This window comes from Microcebus murinus, chromosome 14 (assembly GCF_040939455.1).
Source record: "Microcebus murinus isolate Inina chromosome 14, M.murinus_Inina_mat1.0, whole genome shotgun sequence".
Lineage (NCBI taxonomy): Eukaryota > Metazoa > Chordata > Mammalia > Primates > Cheirogaleidae > Microcebus > Microcebus murinus.
The window spans coordinates 12,432,065-12,446,938 of record NC_134117.1 but is presented as its reverse complement, the minus strand read 5'-3'; the positions used below and the strand labels follow the sequence as shown (position 1 = coordinate 12,446,938).

Below are 14,874 nucleotides of genomic sequence, written 5' to 3'. Positions count from 1 at the left end.
CTTTGTCCCCCTCTTATATAGGATTTAACTAGGTAATTTTGAGTAACTCATGACCCCTCTAAGAGGAGTGGAAGGTGCTGTGGGAATCCCGGGAGGAAAGCTGTCCCCTCCTTCCTTCCTTTCTTCTTGCTTAGGTGCATCTCCGGCTTAGAACAGCCTTAGCACTTTCTCATGCCTCTCTTAGGGGACTTACCTGTTCCAGCCTGGTTGTGTAATTTCCAGATCCATCTTTGTTTGGCTGACCCTAGCACAGTACCTTGCCCAAATTGTGGGCCAGAAAATTCTCAGCACAACAACTGAAAACTGTCATTCTGTTGCCACCATATCAATTTGATCAGGACTGAATGAAGGTTACTCTCAACCCTTTTTGACCAAAAACATATGTATGTAATCACCTACAAAGGCTTTTGTCACCCAGGAGACTGTATAAGACTCTTGGGAGATAGTGAAGGGCTAGTCTTGATCAAAGGGCTAGTCTTGAAAAAAATGCTGGAGGAAGCAGAAGAGACAATCCTGAAAGGCAAAGCAAGAATTATAGGTTTCCAGAAAGCCACTTTCACTGTAAAATGTCACAATTCTTAATAAGTGCCTAGCAAGATAAATCATTAAAAACTTGAGAAAATGCCCATCTCCCTGCCAATAATTGATGCCCATAATTGAAGGCATCATGTCAGATGGCACTTGACTGGCATAATGGTAACATTTGAAGTGTCAGCCAACAGCTGCTGCTATCATTTTGCAAGCAGAGCAGGAAGAAAGCAGAGGAAGCCGATGGCACCTAATGACAAGAGGGCATTCAGGCAGGACATGCCATGGGGGAGGATGAATCGATCTCTGTGCACTTGAGAAAACCCAGTACAGACAAGTGCTGGTGTTCAGGATTACAGTTATCAAATGCAGGGGGCTGTGAGAGCCAGAAGGCATGCAACCCTCAGCAGACAATTCTTTCATTAGACAGCATCCTGATAACAAGGTGTCTGGACGGAAGATGTTTTATGTTGAAAGATCTAATGTTGTTTTCATGGATCACAAAGGCATAGAACCATGAACCAGTTTGTGAGCACTGCATTTTTCTTCCATTTGGTTTGCTGGGTTTCTGTTTTTTATAATCAGTGTTATCAGTATAGGTAGAGAAAAAAAGTTTGTTACTCAAGTTGCTCTTGCAAGTGTATGAAATATCAACACTGCCATTTGAGAAAAATGTGTTTGTTATTAAGACAGTTACATGGTAGCCCTTAAACTCTCAAAATACCCAATTGAGAATAGCTGTGTTCTGGCATGGATTTTTTTTTTTCCAGGTTGAAGAATTATTTTTAAATATAGGGTATGTTTCCTTTTACTCTTTAAATTTCTGATTATTGCCTAGGCAGGAAATGAGGTGGTTTGATCACAGCTTGATTTTACTAGATGGCTCTGATAGTTGTCCCATAAAGCCCTTCCAGCAACAACTCTGTTTTCTGGATGCTGTGGCTTAGCAAGGAGGGGTAAGAAGCCTGAGACTAATGGGACCAAATATGCTCTGCATCGTAGTATAATCCATTTATAGAAATTTTTCCCTTTGCAGGGCATTTACATCATGGCTGCAAAGCCATCACTGTGTTTTTCTCGTTATGGTAAAGAGGCCTGGTACCTATCAAAGTCTCGAGACCAGAGCTCTTACCTTTTTGAATGCTTTCATTTTCTCACTGTCCCAGCTTTGGGTCTGTATTGCCTTTACACTTCGTTTGGTTCAACAAGTTTTTACTACTTTGAAGATCCTGACTCATGAAGTAGGCATTTGGCAGGGGCGAGAGGACTCACTTCTCAGTAAGTGGGCTTTGCTCTGAATTCAAATGCCAGCCCCCTTGTTTGGATTTTCTCCTCAGCTGAGAGTTGAACACACCCTCCTGCCCACAGCCACATGTGGAGAGCTGGTCTAATTTACCTGCCTGCTCCACAGGCCTCCCTGGATTGTTACTTAAGCACTGGACTTACCACTTGATGCTATTCAGGGCTCTCTTTTCCTGGCTGTTTTTTTTTTTTTTAAGAGACATGGTCTTGCTCTGTCACCCAGGCTGGAGTGCAGTGGCAGAATCATAGCTCACTGCAACCTTGAACTACTGGGTTCAAGCGATCTTCCTGCCTCAGCCTCCTGAGTAGTGAGAACAGATGACTACCACACCTGGATAATTTTTAAATTTTTTGTAAAGATGCAGTCTTGCTATGTTGCCCAGACTGGTCTCGAACTCCTAGCTTCAAATGATCCCCCTACCTCAGCCTCCCAAAGGGCTGGGATTATAGGTGTGAGCTACCTTGCCTGGCCCATCACGCTTATTTAATCATGTATAACTTTTTTTTTTTTTTTAAAAGTACAGCTATTGCACAATAAACCTTTGAAGAGAAATTCAGAAGCCAGTAAGCTAAGTTTTAAAAGCTATAAAACAACACTTTGAGGAAGAAAATTTCTTTACCTGAAAACAGATAGGCTGTGGACAAATAGCGTTTGGGTAAATCGACAAATTCCAATCACTTGAGTCTGTATGATGCCAAATAACCAGCCTGACCAAACTTCTTTCCCTGCAATGCAGTTTTTTGTTGAGTTCATATTACGTGCCCTGTCCTAGGTTCTGGGGGTCCTCAGATTAACAAATACATATATTTTGGTCTACTGTGGATAAACCAGGAGATGGCAGCTAATTATGAGTAAGGGAGAGTGATGGCCATTCTTTCTAAAGCACCCTCGCTGCCTGTGGGCCAAGTAAGGGCCACGGCCCCAGGCCTGGCTTTCTTTCCAGCTGCCGTCTCACTGTGCTTCCCCGTGGTGGCCAGGCTGGCTTACTTTGTGTCCTGCTTGGTAAATAACCTGTGTTTTACTCATTGTCACCTCCCTTCCTGTCCAAATCCATCTTTCGAGGTTCACCTTAATGCCCACCTCTCCTGTATTGCTTTCCCTGGGCACCTAACCCACAGTGAGTCCTCCACCTGGGACCCTGGAGTACCTGTCCTCACCCACGCAGGAAGGTAACCACTTCGCTGGGATAGTAGCGTAAGAGCACTGACACAACACCTAGCAGTTTCCCCGTAAGCTGTTGTCAGCTGAATGACTGCACTGTAGTCTCAGATGCCATGTAACTAGGACAGTGTTTCTTGAAGCTTGTTGACGCCACTGTCATGTGAGGGTAGAAACCTGGAATTTCATTTTTAACCTGTTTCACCCCTCTACAACCCCACAGTGCTCCTTGCGCACATTTCTTTGAGAATCACTAAGCTGTGGAGATGAGACATTTAGTTATTAGAAGGGTTAAACCTTTGTGTAATGTAGGTAGAATGGTCCTGGTATACAAAGTCTGTTGCCTCAATTATTTTTAGAAATCGAGCTCTTTATTAAATGGACGTATCAGTTCACTTGGCAAGCAGCATAATGAGAAACAGTTAAATTTGAAGCTGATAAGTTGAGCTGGCAGCCTTAGAGGGTCAAGGTGGTCCTTATCTTCATATGTCACATAGACCGATCATTTGAGAATGTCTTGGGAAATGATAAATGAGTTAAGTGCTGAGTGGAGTCTTATCAAATCTGTGGGACGAGAGCTGGGAGTAACAGCTAACAGACACCAAGATGGGTTGTAATAGGCTGACATCAGATACATTTTAATCCATTTAGCTTTGAAAACTGCACAAAAAGATACCGGGGGAGTAGTTCAGTGAAGGAGAAAACCTCTGCGAAACACACATGGTGAGAATTCATTTTAGTTGACATCCCACTGCCGTCCTCTGCACTCTTCCAACTACCATGGGGTGCTGCGACAGTGGGCTTTGCCCTGAGGCTCTTGCCTGCCCCATTCTAGCTATACATCCTTTGGTCCAATTCTTTAACCGCCCTGTGTCTGATTTTTCAACCTGCCACACAGGGTTATTGTGAAGTTGAGGTAATATAAGATGCTTAGCATGGTCCTGGCATGATAAATGTCAGCTGTGTAATCATACTACATGCGTGGTTCTGTTCACTTTCAGGAGGAATAATTGACTACAGTGCTTATTGAAGGTATGGTTTGAAAGCATCACTATTTTTTGGTCATTGTTTTTTTTTTTTTTTTTTTGAGACAGAGTCTCACTTTGTTGCCTAGGCTAGAGTGAGTGCCATGGTGTCAGCCTAGCTCACAGCAACCTCAATCTCCTGGCTCAAGCAATCCTTCTGCCTCAGCCTCCCAAGTAGCTGGGACTACAGGCATGCGCCACCATGCCCGGCTAATTTTTATATATATATTTATATATATATATATATATATATATATATATTAGTTGGCCAATTAATTTCTTTCTATTTATAGTAGAGACGGGGTCTCGCTCTTGCTCAGGCTGGTTTCGAACTCCTGACCTCGAGCAATCCGCCCGCCTCGGCCTCCCAGAGAGCTAGGATTACAGGCGTGAGCCACCACGCCCAGCCTGGTCATTGTTTTTTAATTTTCAGTAATAGCATGAGAATTTCATGTTCATCAGAAGAGGAATATATTTTTTTAAAAAATCATCCATGTGAGATAGAGGACAGCCAGGATTTAGGTAGGGAGACATGGTCTGGAAATCATGTTTATGAAAAGATAAAAGCCCTAGGATGTTTAGCCTTAGGGAAAAACCCCTAAGGGGGCCATGTCTGTGAAGATATCAGAACCAGATCCATGAGTGGAAACAATGGGAGATGGGTTTTGGGGTAGCCTTAGGTATGTTTCTAACAGGTGACCTGCCCTCATTAGGGAGACAGCACAACCATGTCCTTATAAAATGTCATAGCACAATGAAGTCTGCAAACAGAAGTTGTACTGGGTGACGTCCATGATACATGGACCACAATTCTAAGATATAACTATTTTTAAACCTAACCTGCCTCTCCCTTGCTTCATAGAGTATAAGTTCCCAGAACTGACTCATGGCCTCTGACAGGTATAACAAAAGTGCTCCAGAGACTGCTTCTGCCATCTCCTAGTGCTTGGAATTTTCAGAGTGTAGAACTCCAGGGCTTCTAGGCCAGATACCTGGTGATTGCTCCAAATAGATTGGTTAATACAAGTAATAATACACAGCTTTCAAACTATTAATCTTTAAAAATAGTAAGTTTAAACTATCCTTTATGAAATGAGAGAAGTTAACATGCTTGCATTTTGCTCTCTTTTAGGCTATTCTCATGGATCACAACTGCCCTATTAAAACAAAAATGTACACTCAGAATAATATCCAGTCATATCCAATAGGTGATGATGAAGAATCTGAAAGTGACTGAGATCCTCAAAAGTCATCAAAGTATTTAATTGTATAAAACAGTGTTTCCAGTGAAATGACTCATCCAGAACTGTCTTAGTCATATCATCCATCCCTGGTGAAAGAGGAAAACAACCAAAGGTTATTATTTCTTTTCCATGATTATGATCGATTGCCAACAGCCTTATAAAGAAAAAGAAGCTTTTCTAGGGGTTTGTATAAATAGTGTTAAAACTTTATTTTATGTATTTGATTTTATTAAATATTATACAATATATTTTGACGAAATAGGTATAGTGTAAATCTATAAATATTTGAATCCAAATCAAATATAATTTTTTAACTTACATTCATGAACACTTGGGCAAAAATCTTATATTTTTTCTGAATATTGGTAATGAGTGTTTAAAATTAAAGCACACATTATCTCTGAGACTCTTCCAACACAGAGAAACTAGAAGGAAGTCTGAAAAACAGAATCAAGTAAGATAGCATATATTACATAGACACTGAATGAGTGTTATTTAACTTATAGTTATTATCAATATATTTGAGTTAAAAGCTAGTTATTTCATATGCAAGGGACAAGAACTTGAGTCAGTCATCTTTTGGATTTATCCATAAATCTTAAATGGCATTAGTTTTCTATATAATCACCTACCTGGAAAGAGATGGTTTTAAAATTTTACATGTCATATGGTTGGCAGCAAACATTAAAGCCAACAAGGGAAACACAGTAAATGTTCTGAAAGCAAAGCAAAGCACCCAAATGTATAGTCTTGAACTAGCAGCTTTCCCTTTAAGATATATACTTGATTCTTACTGGAACAAACAAAATTGAGGGTATATGTAACACTGTTAAGGTTGTTTAAACCATGATAAAGTTCAAGGTTTAGAAAAAGGAACTTAATAGGCTAATAGCTGCTGACTTAGAAAATCAGACTATACTATTAGACTATACCTGTTTGCAGGCCATCCAAGTGTTTTCTAGGGATCTATTAATTTTAGGTTCTAAAATTATTTTCTAGACTTCCTGAAAGTTGTTCACAGCAATGTGAACAATTTTAATGAAATTTTAATGAAAATGGGAAGAATGAAATTGTCTTCAATCATGTATTAGGAAAATGGGTAAAAAAAAAAAAAAATAGGGCGGTCAGGACTTATCCCCTTTCACAGGCAGAAAAGAAAAACCAAACATCTAAAAATGTTGTGTTAACTGTGTCATCTAGTGTACAGTGTAGTGTAGTTTTTCTAAGTGTGACAAAATATTGATGTGCCTTTTCAGTGCAACAGCAAATACTGTTTAGTGAACATTGTCAGTTTTTGCTTTGTATGAGATATGACTGGAGTGTGAAGTTGTCTCAAATAATACTTATTAATTCTACGGTTCTATAAACAAAAATTAATGTCAGTTTTGTTGAGCTAAAATTGTTGGTGTTAACTTGGACATCAAGGAGCAAAGAACTTTAAAACAAGAGACTCCTCACCTTAGGACCATTGCTTATTCTCCAGGAAAGCGGCTAATATTTTGCTTCATGAAGCTTGTGTGTGTGGCTTCCATGATTTGAAGTCTGGTTTCCAAGTGCAGCGTGTTTGAAGCAAACAAGCTTCCTATTCACTTATTTGCAATGAGCAACTTACACAAGTCTGCTACTTTGGAAGATGGCTCTGGAGGAACCCTTCTGTGGCCAAAATAAAAAGGCAAGACAGTTTCTACTTCTGTAAGGGGGAGAGCCTTAACAAAGAACGTGATGCCAATTGGTTCTTCATGAGGGTTTGATTCTTCCTTCCCCTAATACCATATACTTTATTCCAGTTTTATTTTTGCCTTGGCTCAGCCTCTGTAAGAATGGCAAAGGCAGGCCTGCTGTTGATCCCTTGGGTTAAGACATACATGAATTTTTCAAAACTGTTATGGAAGTGAAAGATATGTTGTATCTGAGGAAAAAAATTTACAAGGTCTTTTATATGACTAATATTCTGGGTTATCAAGATTGTGAAAAGGTTTTTTAAAAAAATGTATCAGAACAAAGAACACACAGCAATCTGAACATGTATTTTTTGAACAGAGGTGGTTTTTATGTTTGTACCTGGTATAATAAACAGATGAGGTAGCAATGAATATTCAACTTTTAACTGCTAAGTCTATCTGTCCAAGTCATGTTTTAGCTAGTTTACTTAATAAATCTTCTGAACAATGTACTGTGCCATTTTGTATTCCTTTATAAACCAAACGTTGCTGGAATAAAATACCTAAGGTGGTATCATTTTGACTGGATATTTAATTTAAAACTATTCTTTGCTTACAGGCATCAGGTAAAAGCCTATCCAGGTTAGTCTGATCCTATGTTTTAGCTTTCCACAATTTATTTTAAATTGAAACATGTAACTAAGCTCAATTATGTCAATGTGGAAAAAAACCAGTAAGTTATCTTTCCATCCATAAACTTGTTTTCCCATTTTAAACAAGTAATTGTATCTGAGGAAAATATGTATAACCAGCTGTTTGACATAATGGTGTTTAACCTGGGTTGTATAAAATCCTTGAAATTGGGGACATTTTGAATGGTGTGCACAGGTATATTTTCTGGGGATAAAAGTCCACACCTTAGATCTTAAAGGGGATCCATGACCCAAAAGATTAGGGGGAACCTCCCACTCTTTTTCTGGTAAGGAAAGCTATTCTCTCAATTTAGAAATTAAGACTTTTTGAGACAGAGTCTTGCTTTGTTGCCCTGGCTGGAGTGCAGTGGCATAACCGTAGCTCACTGTAGCCTCTAATGCCTGACCTCAAGCCATCCTCCTGCCCCACCCTCCCAAGTAGTTGGGACTATAGGCACATAGCACCACACCCGACTAATTTTTCTATTTTTTGTAGAGATGGGGTCTCTCTCTTGCTTGGGCTGGCCTCGAACTCCTGACCTCAAGCGATCCTCCTGCCTTGGCTTCCCAGAATGCTACGATTACAGGTGTGAGCCACCACACCCTGCCCCCAAATAATATATTTTTAAATTGAAGTGATTTTAAATTTACTCCCTTTTAGGGAACTTAAGATTTTATTTTTTATTATCTTGCTATTAGTGAAGGCCATTTTCAAATTGCCTTCAAAAAGTTCAGATATACTTAAATTTAGAACTTGACAGTACTCTCAATATTTTAAAGTTGTTTTCTCCTGAGTCACAAAATACCCATATGGTATTTCAAGTGGTTGATATTGAATATAGGGCTTGATATGAAGAAATGTAGCCTATTACGATTGTTAAAATGTTGCTCAGTTTGTTTAACCCAATCATTCATCTAAATACCAAGGTAGAAAATACACTTTAAATAGTCTAATTGCTAATATATAACAGAGGCAAATCCATAAATTTGATAATCCATAAGTTAAGGAAACAGTAAAAATTAATGCTTTTGGATAAATTTGCAAAATAGCAATTTTGTTCAGCAAAAGTAGACTTTAATAAGCTTGTCTGCATGGCCAAATTATACCAGACAATTCCCTAGAGATGTAGCAATCCTTGATAGATGTTATCAAATGAAGATATTCTTGTTTTCTGTAGCAGTCTTTATTTTTTAGCTATTGATAACATAGCATGGCAGCAAGATTACATCAGTAATGTAATATAATACAACTTTTTTCACTGAAGCCTTATACCTTACTATAGGCTATCTGAAGTGTTCCCCCTTGCACTAAAATACAACTGCAATGCCTCTACTGCCTCTCCCAGTAGATATAAAAATATTGTACTACATTAAAGGTATATTTTACAAATGTCATTAGCAGCATTACTGAGCTTTCCGTAACTGTGGTTCTACAGAGTTAAATACTTTTAAAATATGAGAAGGTTCTTATGAAACCAACATTTTGCATTATTTCTACGGCTCTTTCAAATGCATCAGTTTCAGCAGCATGCTTGGGTATCACTAAAACTTCCATGGTTTAATAAACAAACACCAGCCATTTACAGACATGCCACCTTCCAGGTTATCAATGGTAAGTTGTTTTTTATAGGATGAAATGTTGTTATACATTGGGCAGACTGCTTCAAGCATGTTTATGAAACGTTTCAGCTTTCAGGGAATTTGGTGTGTAAAGGCTCCTAACACTCCTACAGCAGTGTTATTTTAAAAAGGGGGGTATACACGCAGATATATTTTTGTTATAAACTTGACCAAGAAAGGTATTTAGTGTCTCAATTTTTCACTTGATAAAATAATAGGTATGAGAATTGGCTATCGATTTTAAAAGCAGAATAACTTTTCTACCCTCAAAAATGTTTTCCTCACTCATTAATACCGTTTATTTGTATAGCATTTTACTGTTCAAAGCACTTTTGCAGTTATGCTATTGTCTTCCTCACAACAATCTTGTGAGGTAAAGTATTATTCCCATTTTAGAGATAGGAATGCTGAGGCATGGCATCCTTTTGTGACTTGCCTATGGTTGCTGTTCATTAATGGAAGAACTTAAACTCTTACACGTAGAGTTCTGGACTATAGACCTGGGACACATCTTTAATATTACATTATGCGTATGCTTTTTCCTGCCAACCATAAAAGCTGTTCCATTATAGTTTTAAATTCATGTCAGTTACACTGCACTATATATCAATCATCATAGCAGTTACCTACACAAAGGAAAAACTTATACGTATCTATTTTATAGGTATATAACAGCCCCAAACTTAAGGTACGCCTCTTAAACAGAGGGCAAGCTTATACATTTTCCCTCAGCCATGTGTGTTACTGGGATCCATAAGATGGAGCCAGTATTAGGGTAGATCTTCATTTTCAGAGAACTGGTCCCAATTCCTATGTATCTATTCCTATGTATCTATACTATTTTTGTCTTTTCTAAACTAAAAGACAGTCTGAACCAAAGAAATATTCAGAATGATCACCATTCCTTAAAGCCTGTAAAACACCAGACAAAGCAATAAACATTTTGCATGATTCCTCTCCTTCACAATACTCTTACATGAAAATGTTTCTAAAACAAAACCAGCCAGAACTAGTTACCAATAGTCATTTTAAGAACAGTCCTCTGAAACTTTAAATATCCTTGCACATGCTTTATTTCCTATGGGCAAACTGAAGATGAAAAATCATGGATGTTTAGAACTTCCATTTAAAAGGAAAGGAACATTTTAAAAGATTGTATTTTAAAATCCTACTGGTTACTGTTTTCAGCAATTAAATCTTGTTATCCTCTCTCAAAGTCTGGACCAACTGCATTCTGTATTTATTCCTATTACATTTATTTTTCAATGCAAGCTCTTCAAAATTAATTGCCATATTTTTACTATACTTCAGTTGCATAAAAGCTTTAGAAAAAATTTCACAGAAGCATTGAAAGCAAGCAATATATGTAAAAATTTTTTTTTTACTAAATTAGCATAACAGACTAAAGCTGCAGCATGTGCTTTCATGTTACATTTGGCAAAAAAAAAAAGCCCCCCCCAAGTCCCCCAAATAACAAAAATCTCAAGCAAGTAGAGACCACAAACTTCATAAAACAAAAGATTCAAAACCTGTTCCCTCAATGATTGCTGTTGTCAATTTGGGCATGCAGCAAATTTGTTATAACCATGATGGAAATGAAAATATTTTAAGAATCTGGACAGTATACTATTTCACACTGTTTCAAAAACCAAGAGGAAGAAAAATAACACAATGAGAAGACATCACACATACATAAACATGAAAAGTTAGCTTACATAATTACATAATTAGAAAAAGTTAAAAATAAATTAGTAAAAATAAATTCCCAGTATAAACCCAAAAAAGCATTGCTATAAATGCAATCAATCCAAAACAACCAATTAGTGAGCTGGTCATGTTTTTGCGGGAAAACCACCTTTTTCATTCTTGTTCTTATACAAGCAAGTAACTGGAGAAGCAGGCCAAAGTGCGTTATAAGAGGATTTAAATATGGTTTTATCTGCAGTACTTTAGATGCAACTTTCCCCCAATCACTTGAAAGTTTAAATAGACTGTTACACAGACTCAGATGGGCCAAATAAGTCATCTGATATGCTGCTGAATGGCTGAGAGTCTATTAATTGACTTAGTTCGTTATCAAGGTCTTCTTCTGTATCATCTGTGTACTTGCTTATTTTTTTGGAGTGCTGGTCTAAAGACAGACTTTCTAAAGTTTCTATATCTTCAATGCCTGCTCTGTAGTGGATCATAAGAAGTGTTAGAGCTTGTAGTCTTTCACCTGATTTAGCCAAAGCAGCAGAAAGAAGTGATTTTTTCCTTGTATCAGTTGTCTCTTTTTCTTCTCTAACAAGGGAATTATTGTGTTCCAACTCCTGATCAATTTCATTCTGTAGTTTATCCAACATGAACTCTAGTTTCTGGATCCTTTCCTCTGTTGGCAAGCCTCTGTACAGATCACGACCGATTTCTTTAACTGCAATGAAAACACTGTCATCCAGACCACCCTCCTTTCTCACTAACTTTATTCCTGTGCTATTTCCCCGTTTAGAAGGACTGTTTGGACCACAGACCTCTGTGTCACTGCCTTCATTGTCTGACGTGTTTGGTGTATGTTTTGGTGAAGGTTCTACAAGATCGGTTCCAGGTTCAGAAAGCCGAGTTTTAGAAACTTGACGCAAATTTAACAAACGAGAGCTAGTATTGATAATATGCCTTGTCAAACCTGTCGTTTTATTAACTGACTTGCTAGCTTCGGCATCAACACGAGGAGGCAGGCCTAAAAGGGTTTCCTGTCCTTCCAGCCTGAGGTTTTTCAGAGTCCTGTCTATTCGCCTATCAGTTGCTCCACAAAGAGGAGTCTCGGCTAGACACTTTTCTTGACATTTTTTATGGCAAACATAAGCACAAAACATACACTGTGAAGCAGCTTTAGTCCAAACTTTTTTCTTACAGTAATCACACCAAGTTGGGTTCTGGAACTGAGTATCCTGGAAACTATGTTTACTTTCTGTTAAACCCATCTGTCCAACAAAGTGCTCCTCTTTAGGGAGAGCAGAAACTTCTTCAACCAAATGGGGTTCTTTTTCTTTCTCTATGTTAGTAACTATATGGTGGTCTGCTTCTCCTTCTTTTAAATATTTGAAGTTAACAGTAATGTCACCAAAGCAAAATTTGTCATTGAATCCCTTCTGCATACTCAGATTTCGTAGTGCAGTTCTAGTGACTATAGCCTTAGGTGAGGGGGCTTCCAGTCTGAATTTTGAAAGGTATTCCATGTTTGATGTAGAAAGGCATCCTAAAGCTACTTCTTCAAGTTTTAAACTAATGTGTCCCAAACAGATGAGACCCCCCAACTTAAAAGGATCCCTGCACCACAGTGCAATGTTTAAGTATCTGTGGCAGGCTTCTATGTCAAATAAACAGGATGCTCTGGTTCTTGTCCATTTTCCTAGCTTATTACGATAAAGAATTTCTGATGATTCCCATGTTTGACGGTCATCAGAACTGTCCTTGGTAGGGCAGGAACTTTCTGAAGTAACATCTTTACCCAATTCTTGCTTTCCTAAAAACTGCTTAGATGTAGCTGCATCTTCTGTGTGATCCACATTTTTTGCTTGCTTTTCAGATTTATCTGGAGGCGGCGGTGGCGGCAGCGGCAGCAGCACCTTTTCTGGCTTTTCAACAAGCACATCTAGTTCTGCCTGATTTGGGGCTTCAGCAGAAGGCAAAGGGACTTTCACTTGTGGTCGTGGTGGCACAGGTGGTTTAAAAGTGGATCCTTGGGTCGGTTTTGACACTTGCGCTGGGTCTGTTATCTCAGAAGTTTTTAGGGGTAAGGGTTTATTTCCTTCTTTGGGTGGAATTTTTGGTGGTAGTGGGTGACTTCCCCCAACTAATTTACGGTTTAAAACTGGTGATATAGCTCCAAGGGGTTTAAGAGAAAGTGTTGTTGGAGTACGTTTGGGACTATGACTTAATGATTGTGCCTCATCTTTGAGCTCATTTTGTGCTCTGACATCACTTGCCAGGTCTTCAAATTCAGAATCCAGCTCTCTATTTTCAGCATCTACTGCCAGCCCAGTGGCTTCCTCTTCATAATTTGGTTGGCATGAGCTTGACAAAAAGTTTTCTTCCAACTGGCCAAAATTATCTTGCAGCACTGCACCTTGATTACTCTGGCCCACAGGCCTTTCATAGTACACCAGGACCCGGTCACCAGCCTGCTTGATGAGCTTCAACACTTGCAGTGTCGATGTGATTTTCACACCTGGTTTAAGATTTTAAAAGGGAAAGCATGTAAACTACTGCAATAAAAATTGCCTAAATTTGTTAAATAATCAGAGGTAATGACAATTATATTTAACTAATGGAAGAGTGATACGAAAATCTCAAAAATAGTTTATTTGGCTTTGGATGAATCAGTGTACTGATTTTGAAAACCTGAATGTGCTGATATCCTGGAAATGAATTACCTTTTCAAACCAGATGATAACACAGAATCCCTAAGAGTGCCAAGCTGCTAACTCCTACTTCCCATTCCTTCCTCCTTAGGTTAGATTGACATTTCTTAGTTTGAACTGAGGAAGTGAACAAAGTGAGACCTATTTAAAAGAATTTTATTAATGGTTAAACTAGACTTAGAATGAGGGGAAGCTGTGACTCTACTGAAGGAAATTCTAAGATACTCCCTTCTAAGGTATTATAAAATATGTGATGAATGATTCAAATTAAGAGACCAATGCTTGAAATAAATGTAGCAAAAGACTATGAATATGGGATTCTTTTTCAGAATCAAAGAACAAGGCATAAATTGTTTTAAACTTAAGTTGGTTACTATCTGTATCTGTAGTATCTATCTTAAATTTAAATTTTATTTTAATTCTAATTGTTACACTAACATAGTTTAAAATTCAAAAGATACAAAAAGATGTACAGTGAAAAAATCTCCTCTCCACTTCTATCTCCCAGCCATATTGTCCCTTTCCTGAGGTAGCCAATACTAGCAGCTTCTGGTGTATTCTTCTAGAGACATTCTAGGTGTGTTATCATTTAAATACTCGGTTTGTTCCTGCCACTCTTCCCACCCTCACCAAAATAGCACTTACCCAAGCTATCCCTTTATGAAGGACTACAGAAAGGTAAAAGGGGCTCTTTATTTTCCAAAGATCTTAGAGCCATCCCAAGTAAATAAAAATAACACCAGCTCCTTCTAATAACCTGACTTCAGAGTTCCTTAATCTGTGTCCTCTCCTATTTCAGCTACCTGGGAAGATCAGCCTTTAATCTGGTCATCACTAAACTTTTCCACATCGAAGAGCTTTCATTTTCAATTACTCTATCTGATCACAGTCTCGATTTTTCACTCCGTATCATCCTGTCTGCTAACTGAACTTGCATTTTTGGCAATTTCCTGGCCCAATCATTCTTCCTTTCTTCTCATGGTCCTATTAGTCTCCTGATACCACCTGCTTTTCTACCCAACCTCAGTCTCAAGATTACAATGATGTTCTCACCAATATTTTTCATTCTCTTGTCCTAGCCCTTTCCTCTTTACTATATTCCTGTCTTTTTGATCTCCAGCTTTGCCAGCCCCACTAATCCCCCTTCCTGCTCCTAAACTCACCACCCGGATCTAGCAGCAAGTCATGCTGTCCGTCTTCAGCAAGGTGTTGAGTGCTGCTTAGCATCTTTTTGATTGCTCTC

The 14,874-nt window shown here is 38.4% G+C and overlaps 2 protein-coding genes across 2 annotated transcripts in view; one reads left to right on the top strand and one right to left on the bottom strand.

Annotated features, from left to right (window-relative positions):
- Positions 1-5,435, top strand: part of SLC18A2 (solute carrier family 18 member A2) — a 34,718-nt gene extending 29,283 nt beyond the window's left edge. Inside the window, exon 16 of the mRNA XM_012774983.3 lies at positions 5,147-5,435. Within this exon, the coding sequence (XP_012630437.1) occupies positions 5,147-5,251 (105 nt within the window). The 3' untranslated portion in view covers positions 5,252-5,435. The remainder of the gene's footprint in view (positions 1-5,146) is intronic.
- A 17-nt stretch (positions 5,436-5,452) lies between these two features.
- Positions 5,453-14,874, bottom strand: part of PDZD8 (PDZ domain containing 8) — a 91,839-nt gene continuing 82,417 nt past the window's right edge. Inside the window, exon 5 of the mRNA XM_012774971.3 lies at positions 5,453-13,438. Coding sequence (XP_012630425.1) covers positions 11,226-13,438 — 2,213 coding nt within the window. The 3' untranslated portion in view covers positions 5,453-11,225. The remainder of the gene's footprint in view (positions 13,439-14,874) is intronic.